The sequence below is a fragment of the Anastrepha ludens genome, chromosome 4 (genome assembly GCF_028408465.1).
Source record: "Anastrepha ludens isolate Willacy chromosome 4, idAnaLude1.1, whole genome shotgun sequence".
In the NCBI taxonomy this organism is placed as follows: Eukaryota; Metazoa; Arthropoda; class Insecta; order Diptera; family Tephritidae; genus Anastrepha; species Anastrepha ludens.
In genome coordinates this window covers 105,617,388-105,640,518 of record NC_071500.1, presented here as the reverse complement: position 1 = coordinate 105,640,518, position 23,131 = coordinate 105,617,388, and the positions used below count along the sequence as shown (strand labels likewise).

Below are 23,131 nucleotides of genomic sequence, written 5' to 3'. Positions count from 1 at the left end.
GAACGAGAATAAATTTGGCACATAAACGCATTAGATTTGCATTTTATAATAATATATACTTTTAGTTTTAAAACCATATCACTTGGGTGTCCGTGTTCTTTATTGAGCCACTGTATAAAAGGCAAGACTCGCGCAAAACATTCAGCACTTTTACTTCATCTAATTTTTTCCTACAACCGATCATCAGCAGATTGCAGTGAATGCACCTTCAAAATATATAATTTGCTATTATAATAAATATATATAAATGCATATAAACGTTCCAGCTCTTAAGAGAAACTGGAAATCGCAAGTTGGTCTCAGCCAAGAATGCTTGAGTGAGAGGCAATCAAGAAAAAAGTGGATGATTTTTATTGAAATTAGGTCAGACCTTCCATTTTGCTCCTCCCATTTGTCAGCCTTTCATTTTCATTATCTACATTTATTCAATATTCTGTTCGATCTTTTGTTTGCGATATACTTTCTGACTCATTCCAATTCAGCTGTGTAAATTTCACTTTATATTAATATTTTATGAAAATTTAAAAAAATCTGGGTAACGAGAGAAAGTTGGCTATACTTGCTCTAAAATTAACATCAACATAATGGACTTGTAAAGCAAAACTTCTTTATTTACTTCACTATTCATATGAATGCACAAACTTTAGAATTTTCTCCGCCTTATACTTGCGCTCAACTTAACGAGCCCCATCAATTTGTATGGTAATGCAGCCATTGCATTGTAGGTAAGTAGTTGAGGCATAGCAAGAATTAAGACAAGTTAGAGTTTATTTTTCGAAAATCACTAAGATAAATTAAATTCATATCAACTTTTATTAGTTTAATAATCAGGTGCAATTTGCATGTTTTTAACATAGAAATCACTATAAAAGCCTTTGGGTTTGTATAAAAGCGAGGTGAATGCATTTGAAAATCGTAGTACATTTTTGGAAAGATGCAGTGGAACATATTTTGTTGTCTCTTTTTGGGTATATTGAAAAGGGATTTCTCTTCAAATAAACTGCTTTAATAAACTTTTTCTCTATTTCTAACAGTGGCTTTTGTTGTGGCGAATGAAACCAACACCTTAACGGAGGATTCAAAACCACAAGTGGGAAAAGATACTGAAGAAGTGCGTGGAGTTGTAAAAAAAGATTTGAGTACATTGAGTATAAAGGAACAAAAACAAGTGGAACAGATCGCAGACTCGATTTCTAAAAAAGAAGCGGAAAACTCAAATGCTGAAACGTCAACGGAAGCAGACATCGACACCGAAGTGGTGGAAGCGCAATTTGTTGAAGGTGAGAATACTACAGATAATGTCACCGATTCCGCACCAAAATCGCCAGTATCCTGTGAAAATGACTCCACAAAACAAAAACATGAGCAGCGTCGGGAGAACTTAATTGCCACACCTAAATTTCATGGCGGTGGTAAGCCTTATCTTCAGTTAGTTGTGCCCACACAATATCCGTACACTACAAGAGCACCACCACCACACCACTATCACTCGGGTCATGATGGTGGTTATGAACACGGCGGTTATCCTAATTATGGCGGGAACTCAGGCTATGGCGGGAACCCAGGCTATGGTAGTAATCCTGGGTATGGTGGATATCCTGGGTATGGTGGTTATCCTGGGTATGGTGGTTATCCTGGTTATGGCGGCTATGGTGGCTATCCCGGTTATGGCGGTTATCCCTTATACGGGGGTTTTCCCTTTTACGGCGGTTATCCCTTTTACGGCGGATTTCCCTTCTTTCCTTTTGCTAATGGCACATTCCCGTTCTTCGCACGCTTTCGCAATCTCAATTTAGAACAACAGATTGACGCTGAAGACTCAAGGAGCTCGACGACATCAAAGAAGAAGGAAAATGTGAAAGAGAAAGAGTCCATACCATCATTCTTTCGTTTATGGAATTTTGGTTGAATTTCAAATAAATAAAACTTTTGGCAGCATTAAACTCGTTTTTTTTTCTACACTCAAGAGTGATTTGAATCAACGCTTGGCGCCTTTACAATTTGTTTATGCAGCTAAAAGAAAAAAGTGTCGAAATAAACAATTGGCAAATCTTGTTTTTTATTATTGACCTGCTGTGCTGACTCACCATGATGCCAAACAAAGGTTGGATATTCACATCTGCGAATTAAATGTACTTGCACTGAAATATCGGGGCGAGCCACTTTATTATGTGCGAATATGCGATTTACTTGCGCGTTACTCATCGCGAAGTCGTCTTTGAAACGTGAATTGAATCTTTTATAAGTACATACGTACACATCTATGTATGATAATAGTTTTTATGCACAATACTTCAAGTATTATTGAAAAAATAGGCAACACTTTCAATGAATCAATAAAAAAGAATTCTGTGATTATCGCGCCGCAAAACCATTTAATTTCAGGCACTTCAATATTATGAGACATACTAAAGTGTATAAGAATCATAATAATGATAGTAATTCATATGCCTTCTTTATACCATGAAATTATTTTTTGTTGAGGCCTTCAAAGTAGACATCTGTCTACTACATAACCAACTTCACCTCATCATCATCACTAACTTTTTTCCTCAAAGCGCGTTTTTTTTTTTATTTTAAGAAACAAATACAAGTTTGTGGGGGCTAAATCCAGACTATGCTTTCGCAGCTGAGAATGGCAAACTGAGTTGACATTTCTGCTCAGTGCTCATCATGAATCGTTTACGTCCAGAACAACACTTCCATGTGAAAACTTACTTTGAAACAAAAAACGAAAATCTGTTCGCAAAGTCCATAGAGCGAAGTGTGGAAGAAGACACCGAAATATCGATTCGTCATCGTTCTCAATTTGTTGGCCTTCGTCCTTCGACTACATGAAAGGATCTTGGCTTACGTGCCTATAAAAGAATTGAGGCAAAATTACCATTGTTTGCAACAAATTTTTGCTAATTGGGCTCAATTAGATTTATTATTCATATTTATTAGAAAAGGTAGTCCAAACTTCGACTGATCGAATGGACCATGTAACTCGCAGCCACGGCGGACATATGCCGGCTTTAGCCTACGGGGCTATAGCCTACGGGGGCTAACAAAAGTTCGGCAAATCGTTGGTATTTTTTATTTTTTTGAAAAAATTTCGAATACCATTAGTTTTGTTATAGTTCTACGATGTTTCATTAGAAATTTCAAAAAAATAGGTTAGGCTGGAGAAAACGTAAAATGATTGATTCAATATCAGTAGAAATCTCGCCAGCACCAGCAGGAAATTCGTTACTCAACACTTCTCAGGTTTCCCTCAAGCCTGTGCATATAAAACGTACACCTCATTTCTTAAGACTATTTGTACAGGGTTTGATTGAAAGGTAATGAGCCTTCCCGCGCGGAGCGTCTGCCAAGCGATCAACCGAATCGGCTGGTGGGGGAAAATGTTCGTTGGACCTTCCCCTTCTACTAGAAACCGTTCGTTGGCAACAGCGGGGCAGTCAACATCACTCCGCGCGTGAAAGCTGTTTTAAAAGTGTGTTAGGTTTTTGCAGTGGCGAAAATGCAGCGATCGTTGGAGCAACGTTACTCGATCAAATTTTACGTAAAGCTAAACAAACCGAGTACCGAAACCATTGGGCTACTCAGGGCGGCCTACGGGGACCAATCTCTGTCCAGTGCTCAGGTAAAACAGTGGCACAAGTCGTTCAAGGAAGGCCGTGAGGACCTCGTCAACAATTGGACCCTTTATCACGACAATGCGCCGGCGCACACCGCCTTCCTCTGCACCTCTGCATTGGCCAAGATGGGGGTTCCGGTGCTTCCCCACCCTCCCTACAGCCCAGACCTGTCTCCTCCGGACTTCTTCTTGTTCCTGCGCCTGAAACGAAAGCTGAAGGGGAGGCTTTTCGATTCCATGGAGGCGATCCAAAAAACTGTGACAGCCGAATTGAACTCGATTCCGGCGGATGAGTTAAAAAAATGTTTCCTGCAGTGCAAGGACCGCTACCAGCGGTGTATTGACGCTCAAGGGTCCTATTTTGAAGTATATTAGTTGTATAAGCCAAAAGGTTTAATAAAACTGCTTAAACAAATTTACTCTTCAACCAAACCCTGTAAGTGGTATCAAAGATTCCAGATTTCTGTGTGATTTTTGGTTATTTCCAAAAAATAAAAAAAATTCAGAGAAGAAGTCTTTGGTAGCAATTAACTTAGGAAGCTACAAAAACGCGATTTTGAGGACTGTTTTCAACAATGGACTTACAGATTAAAAAAATGTATTGAAATTAATCCTCACGTAAGTGAGGAAGATAAAAAAGAATGAAGATTTAAAAAAAATTGTATAATTTTTTCGATTTAATTTACCTTACCTTTGTTAGTACTTCCGTATTTTAGTAGCACGCAGCCTAATACTAGAGTAAAATCTTTCAAGTTTGTTTCTGGTTGGCACCATTAGAATTACTGAGAAGTGTTATCGGAAGATTTACAATTTTTGTTAATAGCGAACTAGACAGCGTCGCAATGCAAACAGGCAAGCAATGGAGCGCGAAAACGTTAAAATAAAGATTTGCATCACTTAAAATCATTTTTTTTTACTCTGTAAAAAAAATAGTTAAAAAAAAAAATTTGGATGATTAATTTTGCGCCACCTTCTATTTTACTTTTACGAAGAAAGTGAAGGTGTCAAAGTGAGCATTAAAAATTTTTTTAGAAAACTAAAGTTTCGTTTTAGAAAATCGCCACATTCTTAGTTTTGCTCTTAGAACGGAAGCGACAACTTTTCTCTCTCTTTTAAGTAGCACACAGATTTGATTACAAAACAACTGCTAATTTTTGGGGAGCAACAACATGTCAAGCGAATTTTTGATATCTTGAACTGAAGTTAGACATATTTTAGACAAGACATTCTGAGTCCATTTGCGATGAATACATAAGCCCACGCCATATATGACACTTTTATGATCCCACTAAGTTGTAGCGACCCCAAAAACTCAATATAAAAAACAAATCATGCATTCGTTACTCGATAATAGAAGCGAAATGCAACGCGGCTACTTCCTGAAAGTTGGAAAATAAGAAGTACCCTAATGTATATATGGATGTTTATACACATTCCTATGTATAAGGCCACATTTAAAATTTATACCCATAATAACCATTTCAAAAATTTTATCAAAAGGAAACAGAATTCTCGACTCAATTGTTCACGTGATTGGTTGATTTACGAGTACTACAATAATACCTGCTTGATTTGGGGGCGGCTTATCTAAAAGTTAGATAGTTCTAACTAGTGAGTCATACCGAATAAACACACACAAATGAAACTCGTCAACAAATTAGAAACTCACCAAAAACAATTGCCGTATTATTTTCTTGCATAAAACTGTATGTTTTTTAGAGTATGATAAAATATAAATAAAGTTTGACAATCTATGTATACCAAAATGATATCAAATAAACTGAAAAAAATGGTTTTTATACTATACAATTTTTTTTTCATTTTTATTCATTTTTCACGAGTCCCCCAGTATTCTATGTCGTGGAGCACCCATATTTGAGCACTCACACAAATTGTGAAATACTGTTTCCTTAGATTTTTCTTGATTGCAATTTCCGCATCTATCATTGTACGGCCACCACATCCTCCTGGCATGGCCTCCCAAAGGCCATTGGCCGGTTATTGTTAACGTAATTCCGAATATGTCTGCTCGTGACTTTCTTAAGCTCTTCAGTTCTGGATTTATTGAAATTTGTTTTTTAGTAATTTGCAATTCCGTGTTAGTTTACCTGTCAGCGGCCTGCTTTTGGAATGGCACACGCTTTGGGGCAGCCTATTTCTACCACTTCGAATTTATTATAGGATTCCCCTGTCTTACCAGTTCATCAGCTTTCTCATTTCCTTCTATATTCTATTCTATTCTATTTCTATGGCCTGTTACCCAGATGAGAGTTATGTCCGTCGTGCGCGCTAAGGCATTAAATTCTTCTTTGCATTGTGTGACAATTTTTGAATTCGTTGTAGGTGACTTTAAGGCTAAGATGGCTGCTTGACTATCTGAAAAAATACATACTACCAGTAGTTGTTGTGAATGGTTTCTAATTATCCTGCAAGCTTCCCTTATCCCGAGAACTTCTACTTGAAAGATACTATTCCAATTTCCCAGGCGAAAAGTCTGGGACCTTTCGGGGTTCTTCGAATATACTTAGGCGCCGATGCCGTAGTCCATCTTGGATCCGTCAGTGCAAAGTGCAGTTACATATATTTTGTTTGACTACTGAATTCAAATCCCATTTCTTTCCCAAAAACCACCCTATTTTATTCTAAAGGTGGTATTCGTTGCTGTTAGTCTAGTAACAGGTAGAGCATGACATTCAGTGCCTCTGCTGAACACGATTTCGCAGCTCCAGTTACTCCTGCTGCGCGGCTACTCGTTGTACACTTGTTAGCCGCCTGACGTTATACTGTTTGCTTAATGCCATATGACTTAATCGGTCTCACAATGGCGGTGTACATCCAAAGAGTGAGTTCAAGCATTAAACCACAGCTTCTACTGTTAACCATTTTCCAAGTGTACATAATAAGCTATATAAGCTTTTCTACATTGTGCCTCCAGTTAAGCTTCTGATCTAGCACTACTCCTAGATATGTCACTCCGTCTGCAAGCGGAATTTCGTTTCATTGATTGATGGTAATCTAAACTGCCCCAGAGCTCCTTCTAGTATTTCGATAATATGTAGTACTTTGATGAAAGCTTGCTATAGGTACATCAAGAAAAACGGCTGGACATACTTTTTTCTTTTCCACAGCGCTTTCTATGGTGAATACGATTCTGTCACAAAAGGACTTAGAAAATAAAAAAAAAATTATCGAAAAAAGGATCGCGAATTTTGTGTTTTTTCAAATGATTTATTTATTCAATAATATCTAATCTTCCCCTTCAAAGTAATCCCCATGAGATATTATGCACTTGTGCCAACGTTTTTTCCCCAATCTTCGGAGCACTTCGAAAAATCATTTTTTTTTATCTTGTTCAGCTCCGATGCCGTCTTTATCTCGTCAATCGTGGTGCAGCGTCATCCTTTCACTGGCCTCTTCAGTTTCGGGAACAAGAAAAAGCCACAGGGGGCCAGATCTGGGGAATACTGTGGCTGTGGCATCATTAGAGTGTTGTTTTTGGCCAAAAAGTCGCGCACAAGCAACGATGTGTGAGAGGGGCGTTATTATGTATTTTGTTCTTCCACAAATACGGGCGTTTCTGGCGGATTGCTTCTCGCAAATTGCATATAACTTGCAGGTAGTATTCCTTATTGACCGTTTTACCCTGTGGCAAGAACTCATGATGCACAACGCCCCTGCAATCGAAGAAAACGGTAAGCAAAACTTTTACATTCGACCGAACTTGGCGCGCCTTTTTCAGTCTTGGTACGTGCGGCAGCTTCCATTGAGATGATTGAGCTTTGGTTTCCACGTCATAACCAGAAATCCACGATTCGTCACCAGTTATAACCCTCTGGAGTCCAACATCTCATTAGCAAAGTTTATTCGATGCTACTTTTGGTGGAAATTGAGCAGTTTTGGTACGAATTTTGCGGCGACCCGTCTCATGGCCAAATCATTGAAAAAAATCGAATGGCACGATTATCGATATGTCTGGGTCCTTAGCAACTTCTCCAATGGTACAGGTTCTTTGATCCATCTCTTTGAATAGGTAAAAATCGAAGACGAGCCGAAACACGTGCAAGCAAAGCAGCTGTCAACAATTAACTGAACATTCAAAGTGGCCGAACTCGTCGGCATGAGTGAGAGACATGAGCACCAACATATCGCCACAAAAAAATCGAAATTCGAATATACGTAACCTGCGAAAATTCAAAATTCACGATACTTTTTGAACACACCTCGAATGTATGTTCGCTCTAAAGTTTAATTGTTTATCAGCATGATATTAAACTTAAAACTTTTGCGTTTTTTGTAATACAAACTTGGTACTCGTAAATGTTTAATGTTAGGATAACTTAAAAAAGTCATAAACTTGAGTACATTGTTTTTAATTGTTCGTTGAATTTTTTATCGCACTCTATGTACACGCATCAACACATGTTTATATACATGCATGCCCATATGTATAACTATGTATATATCCATTTGTGCAAATGTACATTCAATGTGTGACTAATAATTATTATTGAGTTATATATTTTTTAAGAAATTGAAATTATTAGTAATTTTGTTGTGTTTATCATTAGTGGACATTGTTTATATTTTATAGCGATATACCTATTTATTTATTTTACATGCATATATATTACATAGGATGTTTTTATATAATGGGCGCTCACATTCTTTGTTGGGTGCTTGGCCGAGCCCCTCCTCCTATTTGTGCTGGGCGTCTTGATGTTGTTCCACAAATGGAGAGACCTACAATTTTATGTCGCGTCTGAGCAGCAAATCAAAGAGATTTTTTGTGGCAGAAATACAATCGGAGGTTTTTCCTTGCTTGCATTGGAGTGACAGCTTTTAGAAAAAAACCTTTCTAAGGGGTGGTTAAGTTTTAAGGGCCGGTGTTGATTTTGAATAAAATACAAGCTTTTTAAGAAATTATTATCATTACTCTTTATTATGATAATATTGGCATAGCTCAATTGCGTATGGAACAAAATATCGGCCAAATGGCTGCCGCGGCCTCGACGGCACACCTCTATCCGATGGTCCAAATCTTCGATGACGCTGAGGCATAATTAAGGTTCTATGCCGTTAATGTGCCGAATTATCTCATCCTTTAGCTCTTGAGTTGTTGCTGGCGTATCGACGTATACCTTTTCTTTCAAATAACCCCAAAGAAAGAAGTCCATTGGTGTCAAATCATATGATCTTGGCGGCCTATTGACATCGCCGCGACATGAGATTATTCGGCCATCAAATTTTTGGCGCAAAATAGCCATTGTTTCGTTAGCTGTGTGACAAGTGGCACCGTCCTGTTGAAACCACATATCGTCCATATCCATATCTTCCAATTCGGGCCATAAAAAGTTCGTTATCATCTCACGATAGCGAACACTATTCACAGTAACTGCCTGACCGGCCTCATTTTGGAAAAACTACGGCCCAATGATGCCACCGGTCCATAAACCGCACCAAACAGTCACTCTTTGTGGGTGCATTTGGTTTTTCGGCAAACACTCTTGGATTATCATTCGCCCAAATGCGGCAATTCTGCTTATTGCCGAATCCACTGAGGTGAAAATGCGCCTCATCACTGAAGATGATTTTCTTCGAAAATTGGACGCCTGTTTTCATAATAAGCCTGAATGACTTTAACGCGCTGCTCGATTGTGTAACTTTCAATGGTTCAAATTGAGTTAGTCTAAAATTGAAAAATGTTAAAGGAAATGCAGAAAAATACTTAACATTAAGGCGTGGTTCACATTCAACATCGGCCCTTGAACCACCCTTTATAATTTTTGTTGTTTCGAGCACACAGCGGATTTCGAACCCGAACATTACCGAATGGTGTTGCTGCCTTTTATATTTTGCGTCTACGAAACAGTAAATAATAATAAAAATGGCTTAATTGTTTTTCAAAATATTATTCTAGGAGTCGATACATTTTCGTATTCGCCCAAACTAATTTTCAATTCCCCCAATTCTCCGCAACTTCAGGCAAACTAATGGTGTGTATAACACTCAGAATTTATTGTTTTAAGTTCCTCTGCTGGCACAGTTGCGACATGACCAGAGTTTGCCAAAAAATAGTCAACCATTTGCTTTGAGGTGCTTCTTCCACGAACAACTTGTATTCGGTTAAGCTGGTTTTGGAACACCCCAACTGTCGATTGCTGTTTTGTTCTGGGCTCATATGTAAAGATCCAAGATTTTTCCCCTGTTACGATGTCATAGAAGTGCTTTGATTGACCGCGGCTCAATTTCTTTAACATTTCTTTATACCAATTGACACGAGTCCGAGTACTTTTTTGTTACGATGTTATAGACGTGATTTGAACCAACACAGCTGAATTTCTTCAGTATTTGGTGACACCAATTGACACGAGTCATTTTATGCGGTATCGAATAACATTAAGTCTTTTTGACGACCAAACGTTCATGCAATATTGAATTGATGCTGATCTCACTCTATCTTGCGATATGTCACAGGACGATCTTGCGTCATGAATGCACGCAGAGCATCAATTGTTTCTGGCACAAACAACGCTTTTTACACAGACTTTACGAAATTCAAATTACGGAAAACTCGACAGCCACGTTGCAATTCGTTGTATCAGTAGCAAGAAAAGTCGGAGTAGGGTGATCAATGCACTCCCGGTTCGATAATCCACGTCAAAAATCGTAATATATCATCGCACGAAAACTTTCACGTGTTAATTCCATCATTTGGGCGAGATGAATTTTTTGACTTACTGGAAAAAGAATAAATAAAGCGAAAACTTTATATGTAAATTTATGTCAAATACCAAACAAATGCAGGCCATCACACATAGCGTTCTAAAGGCGCAAAATATAAAGGCCACCCTCGTATAACTACTAGGGTGTATAAGAGAAAATATTGCATATCATTTTAAGTGATCTTTCTGCGTAAACTTGTCGGTGCTTGTGCAAATATGGGCTTAAGAAAGTAGACGAATTCTTAATATAAAAGTCATCGAAAATGTGACAGTAAAAGGGTGATGCGTCCCCAATATCTCAATAATCAAAGCAGGTGTTTCGGAAGGGATTTCGTTTGGATTTCGAGTCTGAAGTCAACACCTCCAGTTTCTATTCCATAGACTAAGAGTGGTAACATGCGTTTTTTATCCAAGCAATAAAAAACAGGGCTTATTTTCTCAGAAAAAATATAATAAAAAAGATAGTCACCGGTCCAAAAGAGGGGTTTTTTAATTAACACATTCGAAAACAATTTTTATTCTCTGGGTGGTTTACACAAAATTCTTACTCAGACAAAATTCTAGTCAGACAATTTACTTATTTACACGAATATTTGTACAACGGTATCTGTTGAACGCTCATATTGCTTATTAGCAAAATATTTGTTTCGAGATAAGACTTTATGACATATTGCATTTGCAACAGTATTGACACATTTCATTACTCTCATTTTAAGTCACAATAAGAGTCATAGCCACATGCAATCATACTTTGAAAATAAATATGAAATAATTTTTCTGAGTTCATTGAACAATAAACTGTTTACACTGAAATCATAAATACGTACATTCGTCAGCAAGATTAACACTGAATTTATTTTCCAAAAATTTTCTTTCTTAGTATTCTGAAAATGATAATAATTGCATGTATCGTGCATACGCATATGTAGGTAAATGTATGTATGTATGTAGGACACACATAATTGTTGATTTTTTTCCACTTTAATTAGGCATTAGGCTTTTTCGTGACATACCGCCACCATCTTATAGCGGTACCCCTCGTGACAGATAATGGCAATACCTTAAACGCACTTCTAGCAGATGGTTTTTCCTGAGGAGATTTTTTCATGGCAGAAATACATTCGGCGGCTTCCCATTACCCATCGAGGGGTGACCGCTATTAGGAAAAAACTTTTCTATCATTTGATGTTTCATGCCCACAGTGGGCTTCGTATAAGGGTTCTATCGGCTGGTAGTCGACCCATTCGGCTACAGCGATATGTGAAGTACTAAATTCTGATAATTAAAATATGGGTATTTTCTGAATTATTTTACTAAAATATTTCCAAGAGCATAATAATGCTAAAATCAACAATAAAACCGGCACATTAGCTTATCTTTTGGTGCAATTTCACTGAATATGATTTCGCTCTGTACTACTAATTGATAATGATAATATGACATTTGGTATCATACATACATACTCGTACATACATGCATGTAGACATTTTATCAAACTGATAAAGAAAATTATAACTTTATTCCTCTACTTTTTTGGTTTAATAAAAATATGACAGCCATAAGTGTTGCAGCTGTACGATTGGTTTTTCTTTCTTGCATAACAAAATGAGTGAGTATTTGAATGACGTGCGAATTTATCTTAAAATAACTTGCTATAAAAAATTTATCATTTTTTGAGGAATTTAATGTTTCTACATATGTGCACTAATTTTCGACCCGATGCAGACTGAGTTTTACGCTATTGATTTAAATGAAAACTGAGTACTGCGAGAAACTTTGTGCACAGCCAGAAGGAGTTTTATTAACTCCCCGCGGTAGCACTTATGGGTATACAGATATGCGGAAATAGGATCTGCTAATATCTTTGTCGTTATAAACTTTTTATAAAGGGTGTTCTTTTAGCTTTGAGAGCTGAGAATGGTAAACTGTGTTGACATTTCTATTCAGTAGGGTTTGACAAGTCTCATGAAACGTTTAACGCCACAACAACGCTTCCGAATTGTGGAAATTTACTTTGAATTTACTGTTCGCAAAGTTCATAGAACGAAGTGATGAAGAAGACGCTGAGATGTCGATTCGACGTCGTTGTCAACCTACTTTGTCCTTCGACTACGAGTAAAATTTTACGTAAGAATATTTGCTTACGTGCCTATACAAAACAGCTCATGAAAGAATTTAAGCCAAATGCCCATCGTTTGCGTCGCATTTTTGCTGATTGGACTCATTTAGATTTATTATTGATCGAATGGACCATGTAACTCGTGGTCACGGCGGACATATGCAGGATATCATATAAAAAAAATAAAAGCCATTCAATTATCTACCAGATTATAAAAAAAAGATCACTCTAAAAATATTTTAGTTTTGGTTTATGATTTTAAGATGTAGCACCCTTAAAAATACACCCTTTGTATGTATATATCTGCATTAGGCCGGGTCGATTTGTGGGGAGGCAAAAAAATCGCCCATTGCTCTGTGAAAATCATATTCTAGGGATCAAAATAAGAAACTTTGATGAAGGAACCATACCTCTAAAATGAATTCTGATGTCCCCCAATTTGGGTCGAACTTTTTAGTTTCTTTTCTCATGTAAAGGCCAAAAATGGTGATATTTTGAAATGATTGTATGGGGAACCCCCCAGGGGAGTTCCAGGGGGTGTGCCACTGGCATGGGTGAATCGGCCGTCCAAAGTTAGTGGGGGTCGGTCATACATTTGGACTCGATTGGAGCACTCTAAATGGGTCAAAGTGGGATTTTTCGTTCGACCCAAATTGGGGGACATCAGAATTCGTTTTAGAGGTATGGTTCCTTCGGCAAAGTTTCTTATTTCGATTCCTAGAATACGATTTTCACAGAGCAATGAGCGATTTTTAAATCGACCCTCCCTAATCTGCATGCATACTTATGTCATATCACCTATAAATTCTGTTTATGTGAGCAGGTCCATTCCGAATGAGCGGTATTGCGGCTTGGTGTAAATCGCTCGTTTATTCGGGATGAGTTCTTTTATTTATTTATTTTTAATATTTATTTATGTACATGTGATCCATGGCTCATAGATAGGCCTCTTGGCGCTGTCGATAAAAGTCTCCCTATTATATTCATACTTAAATTATTCCTTTATGTTGCACAACTCCAATTAACCTGTGAAAAAGCTCATGAGCAATGCCATCAGAGGAGAGAATGCACATGCATCGACCATCAATAAATCATAACCTTGTCAGTACTTGTAAGTTTGCGTGATTAACTTGGAGTTTCTGTCACATGGAACACAAGTCGGGAAATCACCATTTTTGCTTGTTTACGCACCGGAAAACAAAACGAGAAATGTAGCTTTAAATAAAGCTTTGCATTGAATGCTAACCTTCCATGTAAAAGACCTTGAATTCATCAAACGAAATGCGTACGCAGTGTAGCCAATTTTGTCGATCTCCGGGACTTTTATTCGAAATATCAAATAAAGAACTACAATGAAGTCAATTTTAAGTGCTACAAAATATGCGCGGAGGGCTAGTAACAATAATAATTACATTTGGTTTTGCTATACGAGTATATGGTGTGTTAGATGCCCCTGCCACTCAAATTGATCAGAGACCGCCTGTCCGAACATGGGCATCCCCCTGACTGTTGTTAAAGGAGAATTGCACAACTTATTTCTTAGGAAAGCGCAGAAAAGTTGGAGGTCCATTTCTTGATGTGCTACTTCGAAAATCCTTTGGACCCAGTATAATAAACGAGGACTCAGAAAGCCCTGGGGACTCCCTGCCATTCAATTTCCAAATTCGTAGCTGTCACGCGGAAAAGCTTCTAGGCATACACGCGGTTTACCATTTAACCCCCATTGCAGCAACTGTGGGACATTTAAGAGAAGGAAACTGTAGAGCCCTTTCTTTGGAAATGTCCGGGCTTGGCAGCTAGATGAATAATGCCACTGGGTGCTCCTTTATTCGACAGCCTGGGCAGGTGCACCAACCTAAACCCCTTCAATCTTTTCCATTACATCAACAGCTCTGGCTGGCTTTAGATATCTCCTTGTTGGAGGTCTCATAATGGTATCAAAATGGCGCTTTAGTGCTACTTGGGGAGTGTCAAAGCGGTACTTCAACCATGTCACCTACCTACCAAATCAATCTGTCCAAGCAAATTTTTATACGTCAACTGGCCGTTAGATAACACAGTGCGACATCAAAAATCAAACCGCACCGGACCTTTTTTTTCTGAAAATATACCTATTCAATAGCAAAACCCTCGCTGGGTTTTTAAAAGTTAGCTCGATTTTTTTTTTTATTGCGTTTTGAAGTTTTCTATTTTCATGAGATTTTGGAGTTTTACCGCTGGGTTTTTAAAAGTTAGCTCGATTTTTTTTTATTGCGTTTTGAAGTTTTCTATTTTCATGAGATTTTGGAGTTTTACCTGTACGCTAAATTTGACTTATAAATCGACCTTTGTTTGATTTAATCGATTTATTTTGTCATAGCTTGATGTAGAAATTTCGTACATGTACAAATAAACTTATTTTGAGAAGAACCTATATCTCAATACGCAATTTTGAATACCAAAATTTCGAAAAATTGTATGTTTTTACCATTTTTTACTGTAATTATGAAAATAATTTTATACGTAACCACCCGTTATACACATTTTCAGATTTTTCTATTTTTGCTAGTATTTTTTCCAGATACGGTTTTTCAATGAATATTGGATGTAACAAAATGTGATCGTGAGTAGTGAAAAGCAAGATTGGTCTCACAAGACTTTTAGCCTGTTAAGTACATAGAAAAGTGGCTAGCACACATTCCAAAATAAAAAGTATAAAGAAGGTTGTAGTCTGTCTTATCAGGAAATGTTTGTTTTAGAAATTCCAAAATTTGTTCCCAACGATTTTACCTGTTCTAAGATCGCAGCAGTCTTGCGAGATCAGGTTCGTGCATAACAACTCCTAAAACACATTTGACGCGCTAAATATTTTGTGAACAATACAGTTTTTGTTAACATATTTGAATTTATTAATTTCATTTACGTGAATTTTTTATGAATTAAGAAAATAAAAAATGTACAATTGTCCTGCAAATATTAACGTTTTCTGCTATTGTTGTGGACGTTTCACACCAGCGAGTGAAAAGCATGGATCAATCAGTGATGATTTTACTGTGGCATACAGACATTATTTTGATCGTGAAGTTATTTTGAATGTACCTTGGGCGCCAAACATAGTGTGTAGAGCTTGTTATGTTGGTTTAGTTAATTGGTTGCACAAAAAACATAGCAGAATGCCTTTTGGAATGCCAATGCTATGGCACAATCCAGAAGAACATGATCCAAAAAATTGTTATAGTTGTGCAAATACTGTGATCGGATTGAACAAAAAGAAAGCGAAAAACAAAAAATACGTTTCAGTCCAGTGTGTACAATTACCGCTTGATCATAATGAAAATATTCCAGTGCCAAAATGTCCCAATTTTGATGCTTTAAGTGAATCTTTTTCTGTTATGACACAGCCATCATTATTTGATATACATTCCGAGTATGTTACCGAACCATCAACGTCAGACCAGCCGATTCTAATAACGCAAAGTAAATTAGATGAAATTGTTGCTAAATTGGAACTAACACAGCGGAAATCAGAAATATTAGCATCAATGTTAAAATCAAATAACTTGTTAGAAAGAGGTACGAAAGTTACGGCGTATCGAAATAGGAAAGAACAATTCAATCATTGTTTTGCGGTTAATGAGGAAAAGACGTTTGCTCATTGTCACAATATTGTAAAGTTGATGAGTGAAATGGGAATTAAATACAGTCCAGACGACTGGAGGCTATTTATTGACAGATCGAAATTTAGTTTAAAAGCTGTTTTACTTGACAAAACCAACTCAAAGCCGATGATGAATCTGATTACTCTGATAATGATGATGTTGAAATTCAATCATTGTCGAAAAGAGCTCGTCTCTAAGGTTTTAGTACGTAAAAATTCTTTATTTTATTAAAAAAAAAAAAAAATTATAAGAATTCAAGTCTATATTCTTTTTACTTAATCTATTTAATATTTTTACCTACAGAGTTTTTAGATATTTAAAAAAAAATTTAAAGCAGAGTATAAAAAAATTATTTTTATGAAGAAAAATCTTGTTAAAAATTTATTTTTTTAGTTCATTTTGCAACATTTTTGCTAGAAGAAATAGTGAGAAATTTTAATTATTTTCATAATTACAGTAAAAAATGGTAAAAACATACAATTTTTCGAAATTTTGGTATTCAAAATTGCGTATTGAGATATAGGTTCTTCTCAAAATAAGTTTATTTGTACATGTACGAAATTTCTGCATCAAGCTATGACAAAATAAATCGATTAAATCAAACAAAGGTCGATTTATAAGTCAAATTTAGCGTACAGGTAAAACTCCAAAATCTCATGAAAATAGAAAACTTCAAAACGCTATAAAAAAAAATCGAGCTAACTTTTAAAAACACAGCGAGGGTTTTGCTATTGAATAGGTATATTTTCAGAAAAAAAAAGGTCCGGTGTGGTTTGATTTTGATGACCCCAAAATTGTCGCACAGTGTAATGTGTCTGATTCAAACGAAATATGCACTTCTATATCTATTGGATCATATTCCTTCAAGCACTACTTACCGTAGAACTGTAAATTAGTAAATAAATAAAAATTACGGTTCTATGAAAGAAATCTAATTAGATAAGATAAGACTGTGAAGACCATAATCGTCTGTAAAACAATATGTGTGTAAAAAATCAATGACACTTGACTGTTTCCTTCACTCGCAAACTTATTCGCCCTTAACAATACATATGTACTTTTAATATCACTTAATTTTTCTATCATTTTTCCAGGTTAGTACAACCGATGAGGTTGATAACGATTTTTCAAATCAATAAAATTGTTTTGGACTCAATAACTACTAAGGTCGAAATCAAACACCATTTTTTTGTGTGTCAAGATTACTGGGATTCATCATTAAAATTGCGTTAGTATAAAACCCCGCACGATTATGCCAGTAGGAGAAAAGAAAAAGGCAGAGTCTATTCAACACTTCCTGGATAAATACCCATCACTTCGAAGAATGCATTTCAAATTTCTTTGGCTTATTGCTACCTGTACTGTATAGGTATCATCTGGATGGTTTACCTATAAATAAGGCTTCGCTGGCAATGATCTTGTTTCCTATCCTATGAGCTCAGTGGTCTCCGTGTTACCACTTTAAAAAGCATATCGACAATCTTTATCTAATTAAATATTACCCTCTACCTAAATTAATACAAGAAATGATACAATAACTAAGAAAGAGTTGGATCTAGGAAGCATTTTATATTCTGATTGCTCCCTCTAGGCTAGTTTAGTATACAGTGGTTAAGGGTATGGAGGGACTCACTTATACTTGCAGGCCTATTGTGTTACCACAACTGTGGGCTCAAGTTCTTTCTATAATTCCCGATGAGGTGAAACCACTTCATCTCTATAATAAAGGATGAAAAGTTGTGGATTCTAAATCTACCAGACATCGAAAGAAGTTAAAGTTTTCACAGCGATGTCGCATTCTAGCAGGAGCGAGACAGTGGCAGAGGTAGTGATAAATGCTCCCATTGCTTCCTTGGTTCTGAAATCCCATACGCTTATCCTCTGTCCCATTAAACACATTGTGTCTGAATACCATCTACTGTACTGAGAGAAGTCCAGTCCAGATACATAGTTGTAAAACACAGTTCTGTACTCATTTTTTCTAGACCAGACCTGTCTAGTTACCTCTCAGGTATAATTAACTTATGCTATGTGGACCGACCTGACACAGAGCTTATTTTTAATTGGTGCGATAACCATTTAGGCGTTTTTGGCCGAGTTGAAAAAAGCTCTTTCTCGTGCTAACCGGCGCCAGTTGGACACCCCAAATGAAGTCAAGTCTGCTCTATCTGATCTTTCCAACACAAAGGAGGAATGAATACTTTCAGAACTGGAACGTTTGCACCCATTCGGACGGCGACGGAACCGCTCGATTTTTATGGCGAATGGGTTGATGCCTACTATCTTTCGATAGTGCGAATCTCCGAGCATGAACATCAAATAATAGAACACTTTTTTTCTAATAGCGGTTGCCCCTCGGCCGGCAATAGCAAATCTCTGAGTGTATTTCTGCCATGAAAAAGTTCCTCATAAAAAAGATCTACCATTCGGAGTCGACTTAAAACTGCAGGTCCCTCCATTTGTGGAACAACCTCAAGACGCACCGCACAAATAGGAGAAGAAGATCGCCTAAACATCTAACTGAACTGTACGCGCCAATTATTTATTTTTTTATGTCTTCTATCGCCTGTGATACTCACCTTGAAGATAAAGAGATGCCACATACTGGGCAGAGCCAAGAATAATAGAAACAAGATTGCACCCAACAGAGAGTGCGTGACGTCACCTTTGCCAAGTTGTGCAGTGTTGCTCACCATTTGAAAGTGTACATTTAAGGCGGCCGCCGTAGCCGAATGGGTTGGTGCGTGACTACCATTCGGAATTCACAGAGAGAACGTCGGTTCGAATCTCGGTGAAACACCAAAATTAAGAAAAAGATTTTTCTAATAGCGGTCGCCCCTTGGCAGGCAATGGCAAACCTCCGAGTGTATTTTTGCCATGAAAAAGCTCCTCTTAAAAATATCTGCCGTTCTGAGTCGGCTTGAAACTGTAGGCCCCTAAATTTTGTGGAACAACAACAAGACGCACACCACAAATAGGAGAAGGACCTCGGCCAAACACCCAAAAAGGGTGTACGCGCTAATTATATATATATAAATTTAATTTTTTTCTCCTTTTAAGGTTGTGTTAGAAAATTAAATCTTCTTCTCTCAACTCTTCTAAACATCAAAACCTTTTTACATACTTTAAAAAGCATTTGAATTTACTGTATGCGAATAAACATCATTCTTCCGGTCCTCATCAAGGGGCATCAAGAGGTGTATTCATACTCGTAGTAAAAATAAGCAACAAACAACTACTGGAGAAACTACAATATAACGGCATTTTTACAAAAAGAGTAACTTGTTACATAACCTGAAATATAGCAAAAAAGTCATTCTCTTAACAAAAGTGTTTCTCTTAACAAAAAACTCATAAATTAAATTGTACATATCCGTAACACATTTATTTAAAAAAAAAAAACACATTTTAAAGACAATGTGTCACGCATAAAAAGTTCTTTAAGTAATTCAATTAAAATTTGGTGTTTTATTTTCTTTAAATGGGCATTTTAGTGCGTTTTTATATCCAAAGCTAGGCAACACTTCAGTAGCGGGAGAGAGATTTGACTGCTAAAGCAGAAGAACACCGACAACAACTGCAATCGCGGGCAATGCGACTAGATTTTAAAAAGAGTAAAGCTAAATAAAACTGAGTGAATTATTCAACTAATTTTTAAAAAATGTATATTTTACAAATTTATAAACATTACTTTTAATTAGAACAGACATTATAAAAATGTAATGAAGAAAAAACTAAAACTCCGAGATTAAATAACAAAAGAAAAATGCTAAATCAAGTTACGAAAATGGTAATCTGGCCATACTGGTGCTAAAACGACGTAACTCATTGTCAAATTCGCTGAGAGCAAATTAACGGTACTACAATAGGCGCCATCTAATTATTCTTTCCATCATGGGGCCGAACTATTTGATCTAAGGTCAGTTAGAAGTAGTGGCCAAAGGGTTCCAAAATCATTGTAATATAATACACACATATAAAATTGTTAGGCTTTTTAAAAATATTTTTTTTACAGCTTTACTGTAACTCTAATGAAAAGTGCACCTACGAGGTCCACTAGAATTACATTTTCTTATGCGCTCAACTTGCAAACCGCTCGAGATATAAAGCACAATCTACATATCTCTGTAAAAATGTATTTCACCCCATACATACAAAGAATTTAATATCACCTCATTCCGATATTACTTAGTATGCACTTTTCTGTGTATTTTGCATACATGTATACATACATACATACATGCATCGACACTTAGCAATCGTCAAGCGGAAAGCATGCAAGATTTTTATAAGCATAATTCGCATTAGGTATAAATTGCTACCGGCGTTTTTATGCGCACATTAGTTATGACTATTCTGAGGCGTTTAGTTTTAATGAAGGCATAAAACTACATGAAAAGTGAAAAAATCAACAACTCTCATCAGCAAAGAAGCATCAAATGATTAATGTTAAAGGGGTGTCCATTAACCATTAGTGGTTTGGCGATATGGGAATTATGTAGCTTTGTGCGTTTCACGGCGTCTATTAACAAATGGTTGGTAATTAATTAAAATTAGCTTTAGCTAAGACAAGGTAAGTCTGACATAACGTTGAAACAACAATAATTTGTCGGCATTTCATATGAATCGTGCATTGCATAAGCATACCTACACACGCACATACATACATGTATACTTGCTTTTTTGAAGCAATATCTGCAGTTACTTACAACAAAGTAACTAACAAGCGTCAAACTTACTAAATATCTATTTTGTGGCAACTATGCACAACCATACACACCTACATGCATACGGGCAAATACGAGTACCTAAGTATGCAGGCTGCTCTTTATAGTGTAAAAAGTGTTTTTTGACCAATTTTTTTATTGCCTGCGGTTTACTTTTATGCTTTTCATTATTTCATACATATGTTAGGTATTTGTGTTCATACATACATACACTGTTGGAAAATATAATAGAAACAGCGTACTTCAATTTTTCGAATAGACTGAATCTCTATATGCAATTTGTTTTTGTTAAGATTGCTTAGTCCCGATTTACACAGTGAAACATTTGAAAAGGTGGAGAATGACGGACGGGGAAGAGAGAGGGTTTTTGTGTCCCGTACTGGCAACACGCTTTGTGCTTCTTATTTATATTGTCAAACTTGATGCTGGCTGCAAAACAATTTTGACAGTTGCTTCATTCGTTTTCTTCTTTTGTGTGGAAAAATTCTGTGTTGGTTTCCAATCAAATGGAAAAAATAGATGACAAACAACAGAACGCTGATTGGGAAATATGGTATGATTTTTATTAGTACAGTTTAAAAGATTAAAAAAAAAACTTATGGGACATGTTTATGTTGAATTCTGACTTTTTTCCCACTTCTAGACACTCAAGCACCAAAAACAGAATGATGCTGCATTTCAATAACCGCCCAACAGTGGATTATATATATATATAATTGGCGCGTACACTCTTTTTGGGTGTTTGGCCGAGCTCCTCCTCCTATTTGTGGTGTGCGTCTTGATGTTGTTCCCCAAATGGAGGGACCTACAGTTTCAAGCCGACTCCGAACAGCAGATATTTTTATGAGGAGCTTTTTCATGGCAGAAATACACGCGGAGGTTTGCCATTGCCTGCCAAGGGGCGACCGCTATTAGAAAATTGTTTTCCTTAATTTTGGTGTTTCACCGAGGTTCGAACCGACGTTCTCTGTGAATAGCGAATGGTAGTCACGCACCAACCCATTCGGCTTCGGCGGCCGCCCGTGGATTGGATTGGTTAAAAAATAGATAAATCGTTTTTTTTTTTATTTAAAGGGTGATCTATTTAGAGGTATCGGATTTTAAATTGAAATAAAACATCGAAAATTCAAATTGATTGACTGTATGGCCATCTTGTTGGAACTAAATATTGGTTAGATCACGGGCTTCAATTTTAGACATCAAAAAGTCGTTTATCATGACGCGATAGCGTTCACCATTCATTGTTACATTAGCGCCAGCCTCGTCCTTGAAGAAATATGGGCTGATGATTCCTCCAGCCTGTAGGCCGCTCTAAACGGTTTTTTCAAGGGATGTAACACTTGTCACCATGATGAAATGTCAATGAACACTGAAAAAAAATATTTATTTAGTTTGACAGTGGCTATGCGTGATCTGTCAAAAAGACCCTAATAGAAAAAGTACCTCTAATCTGATCACCCTTCATATATATACACAAATTTTTATGTTTTAATAAAAAAAAATTCAATTGAAAATACTTCATATAAATATTAACTTAAAATCCATGGAATGGCTGTATAACTTTTTTTTGGCCCTAAATTTAGACAAATTATTTTGTGCACTTTATAAAAACCACAAAAATACGGCTGCACGAATAAGATAAATGTCAAAATATACAAAAGTTGAAATATGCTAAAGAAGTAAAAGTCAAAAGCCGAAAATAATTTTGCCTGTGTGACCGCGAATGAAATATCAAAGGAGAATTTCCAATGTCTGCTTCCAGATGTCTCTGTGTGTAAATCGGGACTTATATGCAATTTGTTTTTGTTAAGATTGTTTACAATATGTGATCATCTTCTATTTTGTTTCATTCTTTTTTTGGTCACACTTGAGTCCACAAAAGAGTTTTGCGCTTGGAAAAAAAATAGATACGGTAACTATTTGGTGATAGCGACAAATTTTAAATATTATAAACTCGTTCAGTTGCCCCTAAACGTAAAAATCGTTAAGTTATGAGTTACTTTTTTTTATTTCCTTGAGAATAAATTCAACACAAAATTTGATTGAATAACAAATTAATGTAACGTTACAATTTAGAGTAGTTCCTAGTCGGTACTTAGAGCGGAGACGATTATGTGCAATTCCTCGCATGTAAGGCAAGCTATCCATTTGTTGACATGCAGCACGTATCGTTTTTATCCATGTACTTTGGGTCGCCCTCTACTTCGTAAATATAGGGGACTCCACTCGAGTGCCATTTTAGCGATGTCTCTATTTCCCTTTCGCAAAGTGTGCCCAATCCCACACCATTTCCGGTGTTTAAT

At 36.7% G+C, this 23,131-nt stretch overlaps 2 protein-coding genes across 2 annotated transcripts in view; one reads left to right on the top strand and one right to left on the bottom strand.

Annotated features, from left to right (window-relative positions):
* Window positions 1–23,131, bottom strand: part of LOC128860445 (unconventional myosin IC) — an 83,775-nt gene that overhangs the window by 38,838 nt on the left and 21,806 nt on the right. The window lies entirely within an intron of this gene.
* LOC128861941 (translation initiation factor IF-2-like) lies at window positions 935–1,909 on the top strand. Its single transcript, XM_054100314.1, has 2 exons — window positions 935–968; window positions 1,035–1,909. Exons 1-2 carry the CDS (start codon window positions 935–937, stop codon window positions 1,907–1,909), a joined length of 909 nt encoding a protein of 302 aa, XP_053956289.1.